The sequence below is a fragment of the Oryctolagus cuniculus genome, chromosome 17 (assembly GCF_051225735.1).
Source record: "Oryctolagus cuniculus isolate XC-2025 breed Fujian yellow rabbit chromosome 17, ASM5122573v1, whole genome shotgun sequence".
Taxonomy (NCBI): domain Eukaryota; kingdom Metazoa; phylum Chordata; class Mammalia; order Lagomorpha; family Leporidae; genus Oryctolagus; species Oryctolagus cuniculus.
The window spans coordinates 33898989-33924808 of NC_142883.1; the positions used below are offsets into that span (position 1 = coordinate 33898989).

At 45.5% G+C, this 25820-nt stretch overlaps 1 protein-coding gene across 37 annotated transcripts in view; it reads right to left on the bottom strand.

Moving 5' to 3' along the window:
• TEX14 (testis expressed 14, intercellular bridge forming factor) overlaps nt 1-25820 on the bottom strand; it is a 140088-nt gene that overhangs the window by 1930 nt on the left and 112338 nt on the right. For 27 of the 37 annotated variants that reach the window (XM_051824767.3, XM_070060955.2, XM_051824751.3 and 24 more), the window contains 9 exons: nt 20216-20278; nt 19366-19493; nt 18164-18366; nt 17113-17215; nt 14054-14128; nt 8826-8903; nt 7598-7697; nt 2891-2983; nt 872-981 (listed from right to left, as the gene is read on the bottom strand). In XM_051824767.3, coding sequence (XP_051680727.3) covers nt 872-981; nt 2891-2983; nt 7598-7697; nt 8826-8903; nt 14054-14128; nt 17113-17215; nt 18164-18366; nt 19366-19493; nt 20216-20278 — 953 coding nt within the window. The remainder of the gene's footprint in view (nt 1-871; nt 982-2890; nt 2984-7597; nt 7698-8825; nt 8904-14053; nt 14129-17112; nt 17216-18163; nt 18367-19365; nt 19494-20215; nt 20279-25820) is intronic. The other 10 variants (XM_089317254.1, XM_070060975.2, XM_089317255.1 and 7 more) reach the window with 4 other exon arrangements.

Below are 25820 nucleotides of genomic sequence, written 5' to 3' on the forward strand. Positions count from 1 at the left end.
GAGAAAACAAGCAATGGCAAGGCATCCAATGACTACCAGCAGTGGGAAGCCTGAATCTTGAAGGGACTGAGGGGTGGGGACAGGAGCGCAGCTACTGGAACTCAGTTGAAAGCTGGAACTGGGAAGAAGGATGGGCTGCCTCATAGAAGCTGCACTTGTGGAGGGACACTGCTTCTACCAGTTACAAGGGCCTGAAGTAGACAGAGAAAGGAAGTAATGATCCAACCTCTCTTTTAGCCCTCTGACCTTCTGACAGAACCTCCCTTTGGCCAACAGGAAGCCCAGGAGAAGCTGTGTATTTGGGTCAGCATCCCGAGGCATAAAGCAGGGCAGCAAAAGAATGAGAGGAGACTACAGAGGAAATGAAAGTGACACCAGATGATCTGAAAGAATTAATGTCTCTAATTTTCCAAGTAAGAGGAACTAAAATTAGAAAGGCATTGTTTGTTGATGGTCAGAAGTCTGAAAGCACCATCTAAACAGTTTTGAAATTAAGGCTAATTTATAAATTCACACTACTTGTGGATCATACTTGAATTCGGTAACATATGATTTCTTATTATTCTGCAATATCTGTGTCAGCTAAGTTTAAAACTTATGAAGCAAAATACCTCTCCAGACAATGTGCGTGCGAGGTAATGATGATGAGAGTGGCTGAAGGGTTGCTTTAAAAATGGAATTCTTAAGTCCTTACTGTTTTATAATGAAGCTATGAATGGTAATTAACAGAAAACCTAAGCTAAATTGCAGGGGATAAAGAAAATATCAAAGGTAGGAGGATTACATATAATGTCTGCAAAACATTTCTAAATAACTTTGATGTTCTTCAAAGCCAAAGGATTGCAAATTGCATTGTAACATTCATTCCTACCTTCTTCAGAAGCCCCTAAAAAGCTCTCTGATTTCCTTCTCTGTGACTTGATGTTTTTGTCTCCTTTTCTCTTCTTTTCACCAACTTTTTGATCCTTGGTATTTGTCTCCCTTTAATAACAATAATTTGGGGTCATCAAACCATATGGATAATGGCCAGAGGAACAGGACCACACTCCAAAGGAAATGTATACTAGCTAGCACTGATGGAGTGTTCCCAGTAAGCTAGGCATTGGTTTAAGTGCTATAATGTATATTAACTAATTTAATTCCCATAACAACGATTAGAGTTAGTTACCACCACCATCTCCATGAAGTGATGAGGAGACTCAGGCACACAGAGGATACATTATATACCTAGTAAGTCCTAGAGCTGGGATGTGACCCTGGGAGTCTGCCTCAAACTCTGCTTTTGACCATTAGACTATATTTCCTCAAAGTAAAAAATAAAAGGCATTTTACTTTTGTTGTTATTGATATGCTTTTCAATACCACCTTTTGGTTAATCACCTCTTGTTCTTGAAAAACTCTCAGATATGAAATATCCAATTTAAGACCAAATTTGCCAAACTGTTAAGCAGAAACCATCTCCGCCACTCAACTCTGAGCTGTGGAAGGACAGAGACGTTAACCTTTGTTGCACCTCCAGCTTCTGGCCCAGTGTTTGGCTCACAGACAGTGCTCTGTAGGTGCTGGCTGACTAACACAACATCGCTTAGCAATTCTGTTTTCAATTTGGTGGACAGTAAAAGTAACGTGTGAAATGAGAGAGAAAACAAAATCAACTAAGAGGATTTTCTTTCCTCCTAACTTCTCGTCCCTAATAGCATCACAGGCTCAAGAGCTGGAGGAGGCCTTTGGGCACTTTTTAATTAATTAATTTACTTTTTTATTTTTGGGCTCTCTTCTACCTTTGTACAACCCAAGACAAGTGAATCACCCAGCCTCTGCTTGAGCAGCAGCAGCCATTGTTATTAATTAAGTGTGAAAACTTAAGTATCAGCTGCTGTGACTATTAGAAAGTTTGTGCTTTGCTGAATAAAAATCTGTTACTCTGCAATTTCTAGTCACTGGCTCTGTCCTTTGGGGCAGAAGAGAGTAAGCTGACTCTCTTCACTTCACACTATTTCAGGTATCTGAGGGTGGCTATCAAATTCTCCGCTCCATCTGTTCTTCTCGGCCGGAGCCTACCCGCTCCTTCCGCTGTTCTCAGATGACCTGGTTTCCAGACCTCTGCCTGGTGGATGGCCACCCTCTTCTGGTTGTTAATATCTCTTTTAAAAGACAACACCCAGAAAGCAGCTCCACTCCACACTGTGTCCTGGTGGTTTCCTGTCTCACACACTGCCTTGATCTGGGCAGCACATCTCTGTCTAGCCTTGATGCTGCTTGACCTTTTCAGCAACTGCATCAAGCACAGCACTCACAGAGGCGTTGCCATGCCTTCTTCAAGAATTGCCTGAAGTCTCACCATGTGTCAAGATGCATGCTAAGTGCTACTCGTGTAAAAATAAGACACACTTCCTGCCTTCAATGACACTATGGTAAGAGCTTCCAATCAAAACATCAGCAAACACACCAAGTCTCCTGCATTCTATAATTTCAGATCTAAAATTTCTGCATCTTTTATCTCTTACAGCATCTAACATTTTCACTGTCAAGACCATTTTGAATCCTGTCTGTCACCCATCATGTTAGCATTCATTCCTAGACTTATGTTATCTAAACATCTGATTAGCATGCCTTTTCTGATTTAACTCAAATGACTGATGAAAAGGTTGAAGGTGGCAGAGCCAAAATGCAGCAATCTTGGAGGCCTCTCTCTATAACTGATATCAATCTACTAATCAACATCTTGAGCACTGTGAGCAACTGAAGGCAGAGGGTGCAGACAGACGGGAGTCAGAGCTGGCTTATCTACAGCAATCCAATTACCAGACACACATTCTCCAAGGAGTCTAAAACTTAGTCTACACTTCAGGATAAAGAAGAAAATGATTCCCTGGTGGGGAGCAGTAACCTTGCAGAGCCCTTGGGGAGGTCCTGTGGCTCCACGCTCTCCTCAGGTGGCTGCAGCCATCTTTCCAGGTCCTCATCGAGAGTGGAGTGAGCTCTGTCCAGGGGCAAGTGCAGAGAACAGAGACAGACAACAGTCACTTTCTTTCTCCTCTGACAAAGAAGTGTGACAAAAGAGGGGAAGGGATATTAAAATCTGTGCTTTCACTACATGTTTGATAAAATGACAACTTGGCGAGACTGCTTCTAGAGTCATACAGGTTACTGAGATCTGATTTTAATGTGTTAGCCCCTTGACAAAAAGCCTCAGCATCCATGAAATCACCCCCTCCAAAGCTTGGTGCCAGACTGTCTCAACTAGAGGCCATTACCTGAGACTGGAACTCAACACATTTTCCCTCATCCTTTTCTGACTAAGAACCATCTCTGAGGCTAGAAGATGCACAGTAGAGTGTTTTACTTATTTTTTAGAAAGCCTTTATTTAATAAATACAAATTTCATACGTACAGCTTTAGGAATATAGTCATTTTTCCACCCTCCCACCCCCACTCCCATTCCACCTCCAGCTTCCTCTCCCATCCCCTTCTTCTTTAAGATTCATTTTTAATTAACATTATATACAGAAGACCGACTCCATACTAAGTAAAGATTTCTAAAGTTTGCACCCACACAGACACACAAAGTATAAAGTACGGTTTGAAGACAAGTTTTACCGTTAATTCTCATAGTACAACTCATTAAGGACAGAGGTCCTACATGGGGAGTATCTGTACAGTGACTCCTGTTGTTGATTTAACAATTGACACAGTTATTTACGATGTCAGTGACCACCCGAGGCTCTTGTCATGAGCTGCCGAGGCTATGGAAGCCTTTTGAGTCCACACACTTCAAATAGAGTGTTTTAACAAGGCCTGAGAAGTCCTATCCAGGCCGGCGCCGTGGCTCAATAGGCTAATCCTCCACCTGTGGTGCCAGCACACCGGGTTCTAGTCCCGGTCGGGGCGCCGGATTCTGTCCCGGTTGCCCCTCTTCCAGGCCAGCTCTCTGCTGTGGCCAGGGAGTGCAGTGGAGGATGGCCCAAGTCCTTGGGCCCTGCACCTGCATGGGAGACCAGGAGAAGCACCTGGCTCCTGGATTTGGATCAGCGCGATGCACTGGCAGCAGCAGCCATTGGAGGGTGAATCAACAGCAAAAGGAAGACCTTTTTCTCTCTCTCTCTCACTGTCCACTCTGCCTGTCAAAAAAATAAAAAATAAAAAAATAATAAAAAAAGAAAAGTCCTATCCATTGGGAAAAAAAATACCCACTTCCACTCTAACCCATCATTCCTAGCATTGAGATGATTGAGCATCAGTGGCCCACAGAGCCCACCTCTTGGGAAAAGGGGGAGATAACAATAACAGTAGCTAATTTTTTATCATGTGCAAAGAACTTTGTATTTGGATAATCAAATGCTACTCAGCCTGCCTTCAATAATGGCATAGTTTTTTCTGAAAGTGTTGCGAGGACAAAAGGCATGCAGTTACATTCCATATCACAGGTTTCTAAAACCTATCTTGAAAAAACATTTGTCTTCTCCCTTTTTGCTCCTTTGCTCTGTCTTCCCAAAACCTCTCTCCCTACTCTCCTCTCAGGCCCTCAGGCTCCAGTTTCTTCCTCTACTTCCCAAACCTTCCCTCCCAGATCTCTTTCTCTCTCTCATCCATCCTTATAGAGATTAATTCAGTTCTTGAAGAGTATGATAGGTATTGGATTAATTACCCAAAAGTTATTCATAATACTTTTCTCCCTTGCCACCTTCTATAGCAACTGAGAAGCTAAAACCTCAATTTCCAATCTCCCCTTGAGGGTAGTCACGTGTCACAGTTTGGCCAAAGAGATGTAAGCAGATGACTTTTGGGAAGGGTTTCTGGAAAGATTTTTGTTTTCCAGATAAAAAAAAGGGGGCCATATTGTCAGTTAAAACATTCCTTTGCCCATCCTCTTATCTGTCTGGTATGTGGACAGCAGCCATCTTGCAACCAGGAATGGCCAGCCAGAACATAAAGGCCATGGACAGCAGAGCAACAAGATCAAAAGAGACTAAGTCCCAGGGCTTGCATTTGACCAAAAGTTAAGAGACACCCAAGTCCCCTATCAGAGGTTAGATACTGGGCTCTACTCCTGATTCCAGCTTCCTGCCAATGCAGACCCTGGAAGGCAGTGTGATATTTCCAGTAGTTTGGTCCCTGTCACCTATGTTGGAGACCTAGATTGAATTTATGATATCTGGCTTGGCTTTGCCCAGGCTGCAGACATATAGGGAATGAACCAGAGGGTGGGAGCACTCTCTGTCTGAATGTCTCTTTCTCTCAAATATTTTTTTTTTTTTGACAGGCAGAGTGGACAGTGCGAGAGAGAGATAGAGAGAAAGGTCTTCCTTTTGCCATTGGTTCACCCTCCAATGGCTGCCGCGGCCGGCGCACCGCGCTGATCCGAAGACAGGAGCCAGGTACTTCTCCTGGTCTCCCATGGGGTGCAGGGCCCAAGCACTTGGGCCATCCTCCACTGCACTCCCTGGCCACAGCAGAGAGCTGGCCTGGAAAAGGGGCAACCGGGACAGAATCCGGCACCCTGACCGGGACTAGAACCCGGTGTGCCGGCACTGCAAGGCGGAGGATTAGCCTATTGAGCCGCGGCGCCAGCTCAAATACATTTTTTAAAAGGAAAAAATATAAAAGCCTAGATTCCTGATGGCACTGCTGAGCTGGAACACTAGCCATGCCCGGCCTCCCATGCACTCTGGTAATGGCGGATTTCTATCATTTACATTTTCTATCACTTACTAAGAGCATTCTGCATGACTTCCCTAAGGACCCACAAAGGCAAGATCAGGACCAGGCAAGTAATACAGGTGCAAACTCAGTTCCTATTGTTCTTTAAAATCTGGATACTTTGTTTACCATGGACTTTTTTTTGCATTAAATCTGATTTTTTAAAATATTGCATTAAAGTATTACTTGACTATTGAGCTTGAAGGTGCCTCCTTCAGTTCTGTGCCAGAGGAGTATGTCTGACTTAACTTACCCTAGTCCTGGCCCAGAATGACAGCTTAAGAGAAGGCAAGAAAATCAAGAGGCAAAGGAGATGAGCTGAATGGTTTACCTTGCAACACAGTAAAAGGAGAGCTCCAAAGCAGGAACAGAATCAGGTTTCTTGAGGCAAACTTGTACTTTTAGACTGAATCTCCTGGGGGATTGCCCCTACTGTCTCTTATTGGTTAGAAAGATCTAAAAATTCTCTTCCAAGCACTTTAACTAAAGTGTTTTGAAAGAAGCTGAAATCTGTGTTTGCCTCACAAAATGAAATAAAAACAAAACCCAAAAAAAAAAAAAAGTAATTATACAAGAAAAAAACTCAAATAACCCTATTTAAAAATGGGGAAAGAACTCAAAGAGACATTTATCCAAAGATATTCAAATGGTCAACAAGATCTTCAATATCATTACTTATTAGGGAAATGCAAATCAAAATAAAATGAGTTATTACCAAGCCCTTTAGAATGGCTACAGTTAGAGAAAATAAGTGTTGGCAAGGATGTGGAGAAATTGGCACCTCTGGGTACTGTTGCTAAGGATGTAAAATGGTACAGCTGCTGTGGAATACAGTATGGCAGCTCCTCAAAAAATTAAAAATAGAATTACCATATGATCTAACAATACCATTTCTGGGTATATATCGAAAAGAATTGCAGGCAGGGTCTCAAAGAGATATTTGTACACTGATGCTCATAGCAGCATTATTCAAAATAACCAAAAGGTAAATGTAACCTAAATATCCATCAATAGATGACTGGATAAACAGAGCATGTTATATACACACCTGATTATTATTCAGCCTTAAAAAGGGAAGGAATTCTGACATATGTGACAACATGGATGAACCTTGAAGATATTATGCTAAGTTAAATATTATAAATTGAGGAGTCTGCATTGTGGTATAGTAGGTGAGGCCATTCTCTGTGTTGCCAGCATCCCATATGGACGCTGGTTCATGTTCTGGTTGTTCCACTCCTGCACCTATGTGGGAAATATGGATGAAGCTCCCAGATCCTGGCTTTTGGCCTGGCCCAGCCCTGGCCGTTGCAGCCATCTGGGGAGTGAACCAGCAGATGGAAGATTCTTCTCTCTCCGTCTCTCCCTCTCTCCATGCAACTGTGACTTTCAAATAAATAAATCTTTTAAAAAAATACTGTAACTTGAAAACACAGTCAATAAGCTTAGCCAACTGAATATCCTGGCTTAGCAACACGATGTACTGTATAGTAGTGGTTATTTCCCTTGAGATCACAGGGCTGACAGGGAGCTGCAGATGGTTGCTGATGCCCACATCACAAAGAGTACTGAGCCCCTTATCACTAGCCTGGGAAAAGAGCAAAATTCAAAGTACAGTTTCTACTGAATGCTACTGCTTTTCTACCATTGCAAAGTCAAACATTAAGTCAAGGACCATCTGTACACTTGACATCACTGAACTGTACACTTAAAAATGGTAATGGTAAATTTTATGTTATTATATGTTATCATATTTTTTAAAATTTAAAGGGGACTATTAGGGCAATATGAAAAAAGACTATTTTTCCCTTCTTATTTATTAGTATTAGGGAAAAAAAACCAATACAAATCACACAACTTTAAAAATCCTTTTGAACAGCCAGCTTTTTTCTGTTACCTCTCTGTGTCCTCTTCTAGATCCTGGGTTTCTTTGGTCCAAAGCATACTGCTATCTTCTTTTTTACTATCAGTTTCTTGTTCTTCTAAATGTTTGTGATCTAAGAACAGTTGAAAGAATAACTATTAGAACAAAAAATTTTGAGAAAGCCTGTCCTGGGGGTTGGCGCCGTGGCTCACTTGGTTGGTCCTCTGCCTGCAGCGCTGGTATCCCATATGGGTGCTGGTTCTAATCCTGGTTGCTCCTCTTCCAGTCCAGCTCTCTGCTGTGGCCCGGGAGGGCAGTGGAGGATGGCCCAAGTGCTTGGGCCCCTGCACCCGCATCAGAGACTGGGAGGAGGTGCCTGGCTCCTGGCTTCGGATCAGCACAGTGCGCCAGCCGTAGTAGCCATTTGAGGGGTGAACCAACGGAAGGAAGACCTTTCTGTCTCTCTCACTGTCTAACAACTCTGCCTATCAAATTAAAGAGAGAGAGAGAGAGAGAGAGAGAGAGAGAGAGAGAGAGAAAGCCTGTCTTAAAATGGAGTATGAGAATTAAGGCTAATTAGTGGTCCCTGAAATATGCGATGCACTTGTTCCCACTCCTGTCTTCCCATGAGAGCAGGGGGCCAGGTGGCAGTGTGCAGAGTGCCTAGATTCACAGCAGCTGCTTCTGGGGTCTTGGGAACTGTCTGGTGCCAGGTGAAGCTACAGGAAATTTGGCCTGTGCCAAGGCTAAGAGGAAAAAAAGAAAAGAAGGGGCACATCCAGGAGGAGGCAAGTGACCCTGAAAACAAAATGCAGACTAACTTTCAGAGACTACCCTGTTTTTCTCTGGTTAGATAGATGTTTCTAGGTTGCAGACCCAAAGAAGGAATTTGGGTGGGGAAAGGATGAACACTTTAATGTATGCCAAGCATTTCACATATGCTGTCTCATTTCATCCTGCCAGCATTCCTATGAAGGAAAATAAACTAACATTTGCTAGGTATTTTACAGTGTACCAGCTCTTTGCAGGGAGCTGCTGCTGTAATGCAGGAGACAGGAATTTGTATTTCCATTTTACAGGTGAGGATGACTGAGTCTCAGAGATTTTAAACAGTTTGCCATGCAAAAGTCACTGGTGAAGTCAAAATTGAGGTGGAATTGTGGCTGACTTCACAGGCACACTTCCCCATATGTACCACTTTGCTGCCAAGGACAGTGTAAAAGCAAGAATATGATGTAAGATAACTGGGTATTTAGCTCACCATTTGCAGTGATGACCGGATCATGTGCTGTGTTCTCATGCAATGCAGTGGATGAGGCCTGCTGTTGCTTCAAGCACTCTGTCATGGTACAAAAGCAGAAGGCAACTTATTTTCTCCTTTTCATGTCACCAATTTCTAGGGCAGTGGTTCTCAAAGAGTGGTCCTCAGACCAGCAGTATTAGCATAACCTGGGTACTTGTTAAGAATACAAATCCTCAGGACTCATCCCAGACCTACTAAAACAGAAACTCTGGAGCTGTGGCCCAAGTAATCAATATTTTAACAAGCCTCTGGGTGACTCTAATGCTGGATAAAGTGCAAAAACCACTGTTTCAGAGTATATATTCCAGGTTTTAAAGAAACTTCAAGGCTGAAAAACTCCCATACAACACACAAAACCAATACAAAAGTGATAGGGCCAGCGCTGTGGCATAGAGGGTAAAGGCTACCTCCTGCAACGCCTGCATTCAATATAGGCATCAGTGTAGAGTCCCAGCTGCTCCACTTCCCATTCAGCTCCCTGCTAACGCACTTGGAGGGCAGAGGAGTATGGTTCAAATACCTGGGCATCTGTACCCACATGGAAACCTGGAAGAAGCTCCTGGCTCTGGCCTGGCCCAGCCCTGGCCATTGTGGACATTTTGGGGAGTGGACCAGTGAATGGAAGATCTGTCTCTCCTGCTCTATAACTTTGCTTTAAAAAACAAAAAAGTGATGGGCCAGCGCCGCGGCTAACTAGGCTAATCCTCCGCCTAGCGGCGCCGGCACACCGGGTTCTAGTCCCGGTCAGGGCGCCGGATTCTGTTCTGGTTGCCCCTCTTCAAGGCCAGCTCTCTGCTGTGGCCAGGGAGTGCAGTGGAGGATGGCCCAAGTCCTTGGGCCCTGCACCCCATGGGAGACCAGGATAAGTACCTGGCTCCTGCCATCGGATCAGCGCGGTGTGCCGGCTGCGGTGCGCGCTTCAGCGCGCCGGCCGCGGCGGCCATTGGAGGATGAACCAACGGCAAAGGAAGACCTTTCTCTCTGTCTCTCTCTCTCACTGTCCACTCTGCCTGTCAAAAATTTAAAAAAAAAAAAAGTGATGATGATAGGTAACATTTGCAAAGCCCTAAGTGGCAGGCACTGTTTCTTTTTTTTCTTGGTAAAGATTTATGTACTATTTGAAACGCAGAGTTATGAAGACAGTGGGAGAAGGAGAGAAAGATCTTCTATCCATTAGTTCACTCCCCAAATGACCAAAATGGCCGGAGCTGGATTGGTCCTAAGCCAGGAAGCAACCAGGAGCTTCCTTCACACCTCCCACATGGGTGCAGGGGCCCAAGCATTTGGGCCATCTCTGCCGCTTTCTCAGGCACATTAGCAGAGAGCTGGACCAGAAGTAGAACAGCTGGGAGTCAGACCTGTGCCCACATGGGATGCCGAGGTTGCAGGTAGCAGCCACAAAACCAGCTCCAGGTACTGTTTCCTTTTTTTTTGACATGCAGAGTGGACAGTGAGAGAGAGAGAGAGAAAGGTCTTCCTTTTGCTGTTGGTTCACCCTCCAATGGCCGCCACTGCCGGCATGCTGCACCGATCTGAAGCCAGGAGCCAGGTGCTTCCTCCTGGTCTCCCCATGCGGGTGCAGGGTCCAAGGACTTGGGCCATCCTCCACTGCACTCCCGGGCCACAGCAGAGAGCTGGCCTGGAAGAGGGGCAACTGGGACAGAATCTGGCGCCCCGACCGGGACTCGAACCCGGTGTGCCGGCGCCACTAGGCGGAGGATTAGCCTATTGAGCCACAGTGCCAGCCCAGGTACTGTTTCTAAGCACTCATGTACATTAATTGAAGATTGAGGATTATTGTTGATAACTAATCTTCAAAATAATCCTATGAGATTGACTGTATTACTGTCATTACTATATGAGAAAATTAAGATTAAGGAATTTGCCTAAAAGCACAGATAAAAAATGGTAGAACTGAGATTTGCATTCAAGCAGTCCAGTTCTAAGGTTTATGTTGTAATCTCTACACACCCTCAAAAAGTTTGTAATATCATCGAACAATTCAAATGTTTCCCCATCTCTACTGACCCATATGTCATATTCTTAGGATGACATACTACATGGTCTATGGAAAAATGGAAGACGAAAGAATCCCTGTCATTTCTAATTCCTAAAGAAATGCTTACTAGACCAAGACAATCATCTGCCAAACTCAGTATGCTGCTTTGCATTTGTTAAGTGTTTTTTCCCTCAAAATGCTCCCCAGGGCAAAGCAGAGCAGAGCAGGGCAGAAAGACAGCCAGGAAGCAGTGCAGATAGGCCATCTTAAGCTCACTGGCCTGGTACTGTTCTGTGCAAGAAGTAGCCCTAGTCAGCAGCTACTAGGCATCAATGGGCCACATAAGTTCATTTAATATAAGTTGAAATTCAAAATCCATTTTTAGATAAAAGCAGTCTCCTGTTGATCTTAAATGATCACCTATGTCTTAAGAATTCTAAAGGCCCCTCCTTCTCCCACTTTAGATCCCTATCAAGAGCTCAGAGCTTTACATGTGAGCCCTGGAAAAGAGCAGGTGACAGCTCCAGGTCACTTCCCAAAGGTCAGAGGGAACAACAGAGTGATGATATACAATAATTGTTTGGGCAGGTCCATTGTCAGGAGTAACTACTCAAGCACCCTCTGCCCTCTGTCTTTCTGGAAAATTAATAACCCATCTCAAAATGCAGACATCACCCAGAAACCTGGTCCAGATAATGGGCCTGAGTGAAATGGGAAAGGCTCCTAGAGACCACTGGGGTAGAGCAGTGCCAAGGGGCCTCAGCCCAGGAGGAAGCCTGGCAACACAGCTGCTGAAGTGGAGGAGGTGGCAGGGAGGGGTCACATGCTAATGAGAGGCCTGCAGAACCCAGAGACAAAGCATCAGCTGTGATCAAAAGAGACTACAGTTACTGTCGGAAGCCATGACTAGTGAACAGAAGGTACTGAGAATCTACCTGACTAGGCTATGTGCAGGGTCATCTCAGCTCTCAACAGTTCTGTTATTTTAAGATCAATGGAGGGCCAGCACCGTGGCTCACTAGGCTAATCCTCTGCCTGTGGCGCCGGCACCCCAGGTTCTAGTCCTGGTCGGGGTGCCAGATTCTGTCCCGGTTGCTTCTCTTCCAGTGCAGCTCTCTGCTATGGCCCGGGAGGGCAGTGGAAGATGGCCCAAGTCCTTGGGCCCTGCACCCGCATAGGAGACCAAGAGGAAGCACCTGGCTCCTGACTTTGGATCAGTGCAGCGCACTGGGCCGTAGCGGTCATTTGGGGGGTGAACCAATGGAAGGAAGACCTTTCTCTCTGTCTCTCTCTCTCACTGTCTAACTCCGCTTGGAAAAAAAAAAAAAAAAAGATAAATGGAGAAGAGAGAGATTTTCCAGGAATGCCCAGAGCACCCCAGAGGTGGAAAGGAGGAGAGGAGGTGTGGGCCCTAAGAGCCTGATTCAATGACCCTAGAACCTGTGACACCAGTGGAGGGATGAGGAGAGGCAAGAAAGGGTGTATGCCTACAGAAGAAGGAATCAAGGAAGATTCTAATAGCTCTGACTGATTCCACCTACATTATTAGGCCAAGCAACAGGGGCTGTGGGTTATAATAAGGAGCCTAGTGGAGTAGCTGTCCATTGATTCAAACCAGTAGGTCCTTACTCACCTCCCTCTTCCTTATCAGACATAAAACCTCAGAGATCCTGCAAACCAAGGGTTATCTCTCAGGAATTTCTCTATAGGCCACATTGTAAAAATTGGGCCATCAGAGGTCCATTAAGATGTGCCCTCTGGGGTCCAGTGTTGTAGTACACAGGGTTAAGCCACCACTTGACATGGGCACCCCATATTGGAGTTACAGTTTGAATCCTGGCTGCTCTACTTCTGTTTCAGCTTCCTGCTAATGCACCTCAGAAAGTACCACCCACCCATATAGCAAATAAGATGGAATTCCTAGCTCCTGCCTTCAATTTGGCCCAGGCCTGACTATTGCAGCCATTTGGGGAGTAAACCAAGAAATGGAAGATCTCTTTATCTCTTTCTCTCTCTTTCCATCACTGTTTTCTTTTAAAGATTTATTTATTGGGCCGGCGCAGTAGCACAGCGGGTAAAGCTGCCACCTGCATCCCATATGGGTGCCGGTTCGAGTTCTGGCTGCTCCACTTCCTATCCAGCTCTCTGCTATGGCCTGGAAAAGCAGTAGAAGATGGCCCAAGACCTTGGGTCCCTGGACCCACATAGGAGACCTGGAAGAAGTTCCTGGCTCCTGGCTTCGGATCAGCTCAGGCTCTAGCCATTGCAGCCAATTGGGGAGTGAACCAGAGAGAGATCACTCCCCAGATGGCCTCAACGGCTAGTGTTGGGCCAGGCTGAAGCCAGGAACCAGGAGCTTCATTCTGATCTCCTTATGATTAGCAGAAACCCAAACATTTGGTCCATCCTCCACTGCTTCTCCCAGGCCATGAGCAGGGAACTGAATCAGAAGTGGAGCAGCCTGGACATGAACTGGCACACATATGGGATGTCAGTACCACAGGCAGCAGCTTTACCCACTATGCCACAATGCTGGTCCCCACTCTGTCTTTCAAATAAATAAATAAAAATAAATCTTAAAAAAAAAAATGTCCCCTGTGAGGGCAAGGGGATGGTTGGCCAGGCTGCCAAGAAGAGAGCAATGGGGGTTTCCTATTCTCTATAACCATGCACCATTACTTTCAGTATCACCTCAGCCAGGCAGGGCCAGCCAATCTGTTGCAAATAAAATTGAGCTGGTACTGTTCAGTCATGCCTCCAGTGGAAAATTCTAGTCTCCTTAGGTTTTGTGCCACTGACTTCTCTACTCTTAGAAAAGGGATTTATCTACAATTCCAAAAACTTTAAAGGCAAAACTGAAAATACAAGTGTCTTGGCCTGAGCAGCCTTTAGGCCTCTAAGGGATGGCTGTTTCAGTTTGAAAAGGAGCTAAGAATTCCTTTACTAAATGAAGAGCATCATCATAAACCACTTTATTTCCCCTTAGAATCATTACCATAAAACTTTTAAATAACAAAACAACAACAGAGATAAACTGATTATCATCCCAGGCTGTGGGCTTTTTATTGGCCCTGAATTTTGTACACTCAACCAGAGCCTCATAGTGTCTTTCATTCTAGTGCTGACGCTTGTGAGTTGGTCCTTCCAAGCAGGACAAGGAACACATCTAGTATTGAGTAAATCTTACCAATTTCATCAAGAAGTTCTTGAGACGGTGGTGGTAGCTCATCAATGTGATGCTGGGAGATAGCTTCTATTAGTTCTTCAAAAAGAAAAAGGAGAACATGACTTAAACCCAAAATGGATTTTTCTAAGCTCCCATATAGACTTGACTAAGGATTTCTCTGTGAGAAAACAAATCAAGAGGGGGAAGAAGGCCCCTACGTAATGGTCTAAGTAGAGACTTCCTAGTACGTCAATGGCTTTACTCCCTCGTTACCCTAAACCTTTTCCTACATCGGCCCTTACCCCAGAACTCCTTGGCCTGTGCCCCTCCCTTCCTAAGAATATTTGGAATAGGTAAGGTATGAAGTTTTTTTTTTTTTTAATTTATTTATTTTTATTTATTTTTTTTTTTTGACAGGCAGAGTGGACAGTGAGAGAGAGAGAGAGAGACAGAGAGAAAGGTCTTCCTTTTGCCGTTGGTTCACCCTCCAATGGTCGCCGCAGCCGGCGCGCTGTGGCCGGCGCACCGCGCTGATCCGATGGCAGGAGCCAGGAGCCAGGTGCTTTTCCTGGTCTCCCATGGGGTGCAGGGCCCAAGCACCTGGGCCATCCTCCACTGCACTCCCTGGCCACAGCAGAGAGCTGGCCTGGAAGAGGGGCAACCGGGACAGAATCCGGCGCCCCGACCGGGACTAGAACCTGGTGTGCTGGCGCCGCTAGGCGGAGGATTAGCCTAGTGAGCCGCGGCGCCGGCCAGGTATGAAGTTTTACAAGAGGCTGGGGGCCAATCTGGACCAGGGGCTGCTTGCTAGAGAGACACAGTTTCTGAACCAGCTAAAATGAACAAAACGCCAAGTAGGAGGCTTTTCCTCACAGATCATCAGATCAGGGGGTATAGGAACAATCATACCTAGGGTCTTGCTCAATTATAATATGAACCAAAACTGCTCAACATAATTCACAAAATTCCTATCCCCTGAGGGATATCCTAAGTTGTTCCAATGAAATAAGCCCTTAAAATCAATATAACAAAGTCAATATGCCTCAAGAGCTGTTAATAGTCTCAGATCCTTTGATTCACAAACTGTCATCTAAGAATCTCTCCTGAGGAAAGGATAAGAGGTGCAGATAAAAATTTATGTAAAAGAATAAGTAACTGGGGGGCTGGCGCTGTGGTGCAGTGGGTTAACGCCCTGGCCTGAAGCGTTGGCAACCCAACTGGGTGGCGGTTTAAGACCTGGCTGCTCCACTACCAATCCAGCTCTCTGCTATGGCCTGGGAAAGCAGTAGAAGACTGCCCAAGTCCTTGGGCCCCTGCACCCGCGTGGGAGACCCGGAAGAAGCTCCTGGCTCCTGGCTTCAGATTGGCACAGCTCCAGCCGTTGTGGCCAATTGGGGAGTGAATCATAGGATGGAAGACCTCTCTCTCTCTCTCTCTCTCTCTCTGCCTCTCCTTTCTCTCTTTCAAATAAATAAATAAATCTTTAAAAAAAGAATAAATAATTGGGGAATGACATAAATCTTCAACATTAGGGAATCGTTAAGCAACAACATTTGAGAAGTCTTCAAAAAGTGCGTGGAGAGAGTATTTTAGGCATGGAAAGCCAAGACACTCTGGCAAAACAAACAAACAAACAAAAAAACAAAACAAAACAAAACAAAACAAAAACAAAACACAAACCTAAATGAAAGATCTCTGCAAGTGAAATCCCAGTGAAAAGAATGGGCCATCAAAGAAGGAGGTACCTTTCTCTGAAGGGAGGAAAGAACTTCCACTTTGACTATGACCTTGTCTAAATAAGATCAGAGTCAGCGAACTCAAAAGGCTTCCATAGCCTTGGCAACTCAAGACAAGAGCCTAGGGTGATTACTGATGCCATAAACAAGAGTGTCAATTTGTTAAGTCAACAACAGGAGTTACTATGTACTTATTCCTCATGTAGGATCTCTGTCTTTAATGTGTTGTACATTGTGAATTAATGCTGTAACTAGTACTCAAACAGTATTTTATACTTTGTGTTTCTGTGTGGGAGCAAACTGTTGAAATATTTACTTAATATATGCTAAATTGATCTTCTGTATATAAAGATACTTGAAAATGAATCTTGATGTGAATGGAATGGGAGAGGGAGTGGGAGAGGGGAGGGTTGTGGGTGGAAGGGAAGTTATAGGGGGGAAAAAGCCATTGTAATCCATAAGTTGTGCTTTGGAAATTTATATTTATTAAATAAAAGTTTAAAAAAGTGCATGGAAAATGCATACTATGAAAACACTATACATAGATTCCAATCTTTTTTGCACCAAAGTAAATATCTTTTATTTCCATTTTTCCACAAACTTTTAAAAAGTACCTTCAAATGTAGACTGGACTATGATATAGCTATTACACATATTTATGAATAATTTAATGACAAAAATCCTTGGAATATATCATCAAGGGAGAAAAGCCCTCCAGAATTAATACAAACTATTTCAATTTGCTTAACATTTTTTATATATTTCTAAATATATGAAAAAATATGTACCAAAATATACATGAGGTTAAAGAATTACAGTAAGGTTAAATGATCATTTTAATCTTTTTTTTTTTTAATTTTTTTTTTTTTTTGACAGGCAGAGTGGACAGTGAGAGAGAGAGACAGAGAAAGGTCTTCCTTTTGCCGTTGGTTCACCCTCCAATGGCCACACCGCGCTGATCCGATGGCAGGAGCCAGGAGCCAGGTGCTTTTCCTGGTCTCCCATGGGGTGCAGGGCCCAAGCACCTGGGCCATCCTCCACTGCACTCCCTGGCCACAGCAGAGGGCTGGCCTGGAAGAGGGGCAACCAGGACAGAATCCGGTGCCCCGACCGTGACTAGAACCCGGTGTGCCGGCGCCGCTAGGCGGAGGATTAGCCTAGTGAGCCGCGGCGCCGGCCGATCATTTTAATCTTAAGTTCTTTTTTATTCTCCAAGTTTTCTGCAATAACTGTGCTTTACAATCAAGGGAGAAACTGCATTTTTGTTTGTAGCATCAAAGATAGATGAGTATCAATTTAAGTTCACTACTATGAACTTTTATTTTGATATTAAACACAGGGTACCTTTAGGCAGGCTCCTTTTCTGGAAGGCATGAAGTGATATGTCAGATGCCTTAGCAATAGCAATGCTGGAGGAACAAGCCCCAGGACACGCAGGCAATCTTTTCTATAATAAAGACATAAACATGGTAACTGACATGTGTCTTGAGGTAAAGAGGCAGACACAGCTAGATCACTTCCACATTAAAACTTATGCACCTGTCACTTCCTCTTGGAAGCCTTCTCAACCTTCTCTACCTCCTGAGCACTCAGTACTCACCTCTGTGCCACAACAGGTGGTCTTTCTCGCTAGGCAGGGAGCATCTTTGGAGCAAGGACTACATACCCGATGTGATGTCTGGCACTCAGAACCCACCCAATTAACAGTCTGTTGAATGAAATCATAAAATTCCTTGACATTTCCTACTTCAGAGTGAGACCCTCTGTGAAATGCCCAAAGGAGTCAACAATTTTCTGTTGAGGGCCAAAGCAAATAGAAGTAACAGAAGTAGAAGTAGAAATAGAAGTAGTAGCAGCTGAAGAAGAAGAAGCAGGAGAAGAAGGGGGAAGGGAGGGGAGGAGGGGAAGGGGAGGAGCAGGAAGAGGAAGAGAAGAAGGAGAAGAAGAAAGAGATGAAGAAGAGGAGAAGGAAGCAGAAGAGGAAGAGGAAAAGAAAGAGAAGGAGAGGAGGAGAAGGAGAAGGAAGAGGGGAGGAGGAGGAAGAGAAGGAGAAGAAGGAGAAGAAGAAGAGGAGGAGAACAATAACAAATAATAGAAGGAGGTATGGGAGAGGAAGGGAAGAATGTGGCACACAATTTTTTTTCCCTCCAGGCTATTGATTCGGGAGTTCAATCAAAGCTGGTAAGGTAGTAGCCAGGAGAGACATTAAGAAGTAAACAAAACTGAAGTCCCCTATGATATATACTCAGAAGAGAAGCCCCCAAGAACACCTGGAGAGAATCCAGCTTATTTCTTGATTTTTTAATGGATTTGGAAAAACCTTGGCTCTTTGGATCACTGAGCCATCTGGGCTGGCTGCTTAAGTATATAAGGCAGGACTGGTATATGAATTTACCACATCAGTCAGTCTGGAAGATGTTTCAGTGGAAGGAAAGAGAGATTCTAGACTCCTTGCTCTCTCTCGGACAGTTGCAGATTTACCAGACAAAGTTTGAATCGATTCTTGATTGTTCCAGCAACAAGTAGCTTCTGTTTTAACCTGAAATGTGATATCTTCAAGGCAGTCTTTATACTGACTGGCAGCTGAAGAAGCTGACCCTGTTGTAGAAAAGAAGGCAGTTAGTGTCTGAATCTTTTATATCATTTAAAAACAAAACCCACAAAATTCTATACCTAACTAGGATTTTCTAACTTATTTTTTTAAGATTTATTTACTTGAAAGGCAAAGTGACAGACAGACAGACACACACACACACACACACACACACACAGATAGAGAGTTCCATTTACTATTTCACTCCTCAAACGCCTGCAACAGCTGGGGCTGGGCAAGGCCAAAGTCAGAGCCAGGAACTCCATCCATAGGTCTCCCATGTGGTGACAGAGACCCAAGTACCAGGCCATTATTTGCTGCCTCCTAAGGCACATTAGCAAGAAGCTGGATTGGAAACAGAGGCAGGACTCAATGCCAGGAGTTCCTAAATGGAATGTAGGCATCCTAAGCATCCTTAACCCACTGTACCACAATGCTGGCTTCTCCAAATTGTTAATAACTGAAATAATTGCTGGTCTGAGTCACAGCTCAGCTCCTCAAGGTGTTTTTAAACAGTCTTTTGGCCATCAAAATAAAATAAAGGGAAATTATTTAAACCACAGAAAATATTGGAAATAAGGACATTAAAACAATATTTAATACTGGTTGCATATAGTTATAAGATTCAAGAACTTTCTATATATACACACTTTATATACACACATACTATATTTTTATATATACACATATATGTCTAAATACAAGGTACTATTTAAGTTGCAAACTCTAGAGAATTCAGCATTTACACTGAGTTTGGTAGTGCTTAGAGTACACAGTAGACTTTACATTTTCATTTCTCTGCCATTCTAATCCTAACCAAAACCTGACAGCTGCTTAATAACCACCACCACCCCTATGTGGCCTCATGGGACTGTCCCCTCCAGCTTCAGTCCTAAGGAAACACCTCTGCGTTGAGAAAATATCCACTAGGTCTGATCCCACAGCCTTACTTCCCAGAGCCTTGAAGTTCCTCTCCTAAAAGGCTGTTCCCAGTGAGTGATTACCTGGGCTGAGTGGAGTGCTGACACTAGTAGGTGCATGGGTTACTTTGGGTGTCTTGCTTGAGACTTCCTTAAAAGAGCCATCTTGCTCATAGGTGATACTAGACAGGTCCTGAATGTCTATCAGCGAGCTGAACAATTCAGAGCACACAGTAATTAAGAGATAGTAAGAAAAACCTAATGATATAAATCTATTTTTGCTTTTCATGTTTTATTTATTTATTTTCCTTTTATTTGAAAGGCAGAGACAGACAGAGATCTTCCACCTGCTGGTACTCTCCCCAAATGCCCATAACAGCCAGGACTGGGCCAGGACAAAGTAGCACATCACTCAATCAAGTTCTCTCAGATGGGTGGTAAGGACACAGTACTTGACCATCACCTGCTACCTCCCAGAGTGTGCATTAGCAGGAGGCTTGAACTGGAAGCACAGCTGGGACCCAAACACAGGCATTCTGATATGAGATGCAGGTATCTATCTGTACTGCTGTGCCAAATGCCTGCCCCTCTGAATAATATATTCCTAGCAGAAACTTTGAAAGTATATCCTTGATAAAATAATACTAACATTAGATATAGTCCATCAGCTAAAAATAAACTATTTCAGTAGAAAACAGATTTAATATTCCTCAAGTACAACATTATTATCATTGTATTTCCTTGGTTGTAAGATGTTATCAAGAATAGATTTCATCACTAATTTAGTAACAACATTTTAGTGAAAGAAGAAAACCACTCATATTAAGTTTATACAAACAATGGAAAGAATATTGATCCTCACAAACAAGGAAATACTTTTCCTGAAAGCCAAGACTTTACACAGCACTCTTAGGCAACTCTTTGGTAGCCATACATGTCTTTATCCTTCAGTTCTTTTGGTGGCTTCTTTAATGCTTGCTCTTGTTCACCTTCAGTACTGTAAAAGAGAAAGCAGGAAAATCATATAAATCCCCTCAGCAGAGTGCACGAACTCAGTGCAAAGACACCACTTTATTAGTCTAGAGTGAGAAGTAACAGAAAAACTACTAAGCTCAGAAGTGCAAAGTGTGGGGTGTGGTTCTGGCTCTGCTACTAACTAGACCCAAGTTTGTTGGCATGTCTGAGCCTCATTTCCTTTCCAATGATTGAATAAATACTCTCTAAGGATCAGCCCAGCTCTCAAAAAAGCCTATGATTCCATATGACAGTTCCTAAGAAAATCAGTAGAGTGCATCACTTTGCTGAAACTTCTAGGTTGCAGCAAGGGGGCATAGCCACAGGTTCTCTTACCACAGCGAGACAGCTTCCTGGTGTAGAGTTCCAGGAGAGACCATAAGATAAACTGGACCTGTTTCTACTTTAATCTATATTTACGACTCAACTTTTCTTTTTCTTTCTTTCTCTTTCTTTCTTTCTTTCTTTCTTTCTTTCTTTCTTTCTTTCTTTCTTTCTTTCTTTCTTTCTTTTTTTTTTTTTGACAGGCAGAGTTAGTGAGAGAGACAGACAGAGAGAAAGGTCTTCCTTCCATTGGCTCACCCCCCCCCCAAAATGGCCGCTACGGCCAGCACACTGCACCGATCCGAAGCCAGGAGCCAGGTGCTTCCTCCTGATCTCCCATGCAGGTGCAGGGCCCAAGCATTTGGGCCATCCTCCACTGCCTTCCTGGGCCAGAGCAGAGAGCTGGACTGGAAGGGGAGCAATCAGGACTAGAACCTGGGGTGCCGGCATGCAGGCGGAGGATTAGCCTAGTGAGCCACGGTGCCCTCCTAAGACTCAATTTCAATACTTATCAAACTAACTAAAAGCCAGACCCATCCCAAATCCTTCATGCTAAAAATGTTTGCATATGTTTTGAAAATTATTTGAAAGGCAACATGACAAGGGCAGGGAGGGTAGGAAGGAGGGATAGATAGATAGATAGATAGACAGACAGACAGACAAGAATCTTCCACCTGCTGGATAACTCTAAATGGTCACAAAACCAGGGCTGGGCCATACTAAGTACAGGAGCCAGGAACTCCATCTTGGTCTCCCACATGGCAGACAGGGGCACAAACACTTGGGCCATCTTCTGCTGCCTTCGTAGGCATGTTAGCAGAAAGCAGGATTGGAAGCAGAGCAACTGGGACTTGAACTGGCACTCAGATATGGGATGCTGATGTTGTTTAAAGGCAGCTTAACCCACTGTGTCACGATACCAGCTCCCATTTTTTTGAGACTTATTAATTTATTTGAAAATCAGAGTTACAGAGAGAGAAGGAGAGGCAGAGAGAGAGAGAGAGAGAGAGAGAGAGACAGAGAGACAGAGGTCTTCCATCCACTGGTTCACTCCCCAATTGGCTGCAATGGCCGGAGCTGCGCCAATCCAAAGCCAGGAGCCAGGAGCAACTCTTTGGTAGAGTCTCCCATGCAGGTGCAAGGGTCCAAGGACTTAGGCCATCTTCTACTTCTTTTCCAGTCCATAGCAGAGAGCTGGATCAGAAGGGAGCAGCCAGGACTTGAACTGGAGCCCATATGGGATGCTGGCACTGGAGGCGGCGGCTTTACTTGCTATGCCACAGTGCTGCCCCCATATTTTTTCATTTTTATTTATTTGAGAAGCAGAAAGAAAAAGAAATCTCTCATCTACTGGTTTACCCCAAAATGCCCACAACAGTGATGGATGAACTGGGAGGAAGCCGGAAGCTGGAATTCAACCCAGATCTACCACATGGGTGGCAGGGATTCAACTATTGGAGCTGTTATCACTGCCTCCCAGGATGCACATTAGCAGGAAGTTAGAACTGGGAACAGAGCTGGAACTCGAAACCAGGCTCTATGATATGGGATTCTGGTGTCCCAAGCTGCATCTTAACTTATAGGCCAAATGCCTGCCCCTGTTTGCACATTTTTAATACTAGCAATAGTCCTATAAGGCCAACAGTGTGGGGAGCAATCCGGACTAGACTAGGTTACTGGAATTAAGACTTATTCTATGCATCTGCTCTCCCACAATATGGCGCTGGGAGAGAAGTAAACAGCTTCCGCACAGCTGCCTCCAGTTCAACCAATAAACTGTAGGACTTGCTCCTGATTGGAGAGCAGCGTACTCGGCGTGTGGGCAGCCGAGTTAGGATTGGCGGAGGAGGACTATAAAGGAGGAGAGAGACGGCATTCACCGGGAACATCTAAGGGGAACACCTAAGGGGAACACCTGTGCAGCCCCCAGAGAGCCGGCCGGCGGTGTGCCGCTCCCCTGCGGAAGTGGGGAATGTGGCCAGGGGGAACTGCCCTTCCACGGAGGTGGAAGGGATAGTAGCCAACCCGGGAAGAACCAGCAGCAAACCCGGGGAGGGCCGAGCAGACGAAAGAACAGCGCAGGGTCCTGTGTCGTTCCTCCATGAAGAGGGGGAGCGACATAATGGTGCCGTGACTCGGATATGAAGCCTTGGCAGGGTTTAGTGTCGTTCCTCCACGAAGAGGGGGAGCGACATAATGGTGCCGTGACTCGGATAGGAAACTTAGGAGGGAAGAAATGACTCGGATAGGAAACCTAGCTCGGACAGGAAACCTAGGACGGATAGCAAACTTAGGAGGGAAGAAACGGGAAGAACTGGGAAAATATCGGAGAGAGAGACTAGCAAACAGCCTAGGGAAAATACCAGAGACAGAGACTAGCAAACAGCCTAGGGAAAAGCCGGACGAAAAAGGTGCCGGAAGAAGCTATTGAAAGCCTAGGCATAGACTCAGATACGGACTACGGGGGGGAAGCTGGGAGAAATCTCTAAGGTCGAAAGCGAAAGTGAAAGCTAGAACAAACAGACTCGGATGCGGACTGTGGGGAGAGGCCAGGAGAAATGAGGGAGGAGTATTGTTGGAGGAAAGCTTGGGGAAACATACCGGGTAGAGAAAAATGTTAGGGAAATTGAAGCCGCGGGGGGCAGGCCAAGGCGGAAACGAAAGCCACTTTGGGATTCTCAAGTTAGCCCGGGAATAGGGGGCGAAGAGTTGAAACCAGAAGCAAAGACGTATGAGCTAGGTTGGAATCCGTCAGATTAGCCTGAGGAGCAAAGGACGGGAAGCCAGACCGAAAGGCGCAGAAACGTGAGCTGGGTTGAATTCGCCAGGTTAGCCCGGGGAACTTAGATTGAATGCTAGTGGCGGAGACGCAAGCTACGCTGTGTGACCCGCGGAAGCCGCCGCGTGCAGAGAGAGCACGGGGCGTGAATAAATAGGGAACGCGGGGCTGGCACGAGGCCGTGGTTCAGACGCGAAAGGGCTAGTGAGAGACCGCGGAGTGTGCGTGCAAAGCCGAGCCGCGCAGATGAGAGAGGTGCGGGCTGAAGCGGCTCAGAGCCGGCGAGGCGCCGAGAAGCAGCCTCGGGGCGGAGCCGCCGGCGGGGCGAGGCGCCGGGAAGCCGCGCGGAGCCGTGAAGCTGCCGGCAGGGCGAGGCACCGGGAGGCCGCGGGGATAAGAGAAACAGAAGTTCAGAAGTAAAATGAGAGAAATAGGAATGCTGGAAGATAGAAGTAAAATGGGGGAAATAGGAATGCCCGGAGATAGAGAAATAGAGAAATAGAAAGGCCTCCCCTCAACATGGCAATGAGAAAGCTTGGATTCGGTCTGCCTGATTAAGTGAGGCGATGAGCACCTGCGGGCGGCTAGCAGCTCATGCGCCGCAGGTCACCGAAGACAGGCACGAATTAACATCAGTAAGGCCTCCCCACAACACAGCAATTAGGAGGCTTGGATTCGGTCTGCCTGATTAAGGCGGTAAGCACCAGCAAGCAGCTCGACCAGAGTATGAGCTGCAGGTCACCGAAGATAGGCACGAACCAACACTAATAAGTCTCCCCCACAATACGGCAATGAGAAGGCTTGGATTCGGTTTGCCTGATTGTTAGGGCTTGTAAGCCCCTGCGGGCAGAGCAGAGCATGCGCTGCAGGGCACCGAATACAGGCACGCATCAGCGCCTAAAAACCTCCTCACAACATGGCGAAGAGAGGACCCGGATTCGGTTTGCCTGATTGATAGGACTTGTAAGAACCTGTGGCAACTCTAGCAAGCAGAGCAGAGTGTGTGCCACGGGGCACCGAAGACAGGCGCGTATCAACACCAAAAATAAAAAGAAAGGGGGATCTGTGGGGAGCAATCCGGACTAGACTAGGTTACTGGACTTAAGACTTATTCTATGCATCTGCTCTCCCACAATATGGCGCTGGGAGAGAAGTAAACAGCTTCCGCACAGCTGCCTCCAGTTCAACCAATAAACTGTAGGACTTGCTCCTGATTGGAGAGCAGCGTACTCGGCGTGTGGGCAGCCGAGTTAGGATTGGCGGAGGAGGACTATAAAGGAGGAGAGAGACGGCATTCACCGGGAACATCTAAGGGGAACATCTAAGGGGAACACCTAAGGGGAACACCTGTGCAGCCCCCAGAGAGCCGGCCGGCGGTGTGCCGCTCCCCTGCGGAAGTGGGGAATGTGGCCAGGGGGAACTGCCCTTCCACGAAGGTGGAAGGGATAGTAGCCAACCCGGGAAGAACCAGCAGCAAACCCGGGGAGGGCCGAGCAGACGAAAGAACAGCGCAGGGTCCTGTGTCGTTCCTCCATGAAGAGGGGGAGCGACATAATGGTGCCGTGACTCGGATATGAAGCCTTGGCAGGGTTTAGTGTCGTTCCTCCACGAAGAGGGGGAGCGACAAACAGTATAAAAGTAACAGCATGGAGGCCAGATAAAGCCGCCACCTGCGTGTTGACATCTCATATGGGCGCCAGTTGGAGTCCAGCTGCTCCACTTCTGATCCAGCCCTCTGCTATGGCCTGGGAAAGCAGTAGAAGATGGCCCAAGTCCTTGGGCCCCTGAATCCGGAAGAAGCTCTTGCCTCCTGGTTTCAGTTCAGCCCAGTTCTGGCCATTGTGACCATTTAGGGAGTGAATCAGCAGAGGGAAGACTTTCTCCTTCTCTGCCTCTCTGTAAATCCGCCTTTCAAATAAATAAATATTAAAAAAAGAAAAGAAAAGAAACAGCATGGATTTTAGGTTGCATTGTAACTTTGTTTTATTCACCAAAATGTTTTTTCTCCTTCCAAGCACATAAATGAATAGCACTTTTGGCCCTTTTAATTTACATAAATGGCCCTATGACTTATTTTAACCAATGAAATTTGAAGGAAAGTGATGAGTCATTTGTGGGCAGAAGTTTTTAAAAGGGAATGTATAATTCACCATGTTCCATTTTTCCTGACTTAGCAATCAAGGAAGCATAAAGACGGCGCCTCCCTCAGCCTGGGTCTCTGGTAGATGTTAATATAGCACAGAACATCCTTGGCCAACTCATGAGCATGCACATGGAGCATAAGCAAGAAATTTTTATTCTTGGGCCTGGAGCTATGGCATAGCAGGTAAAGTCACTGCCTGAAGCACCAGCATCCCATATAGGTGCTGGTTCAAGTCTCAGCTGCTCCACTTACAATCCAGCTCCCTGATAATGTGCCTGC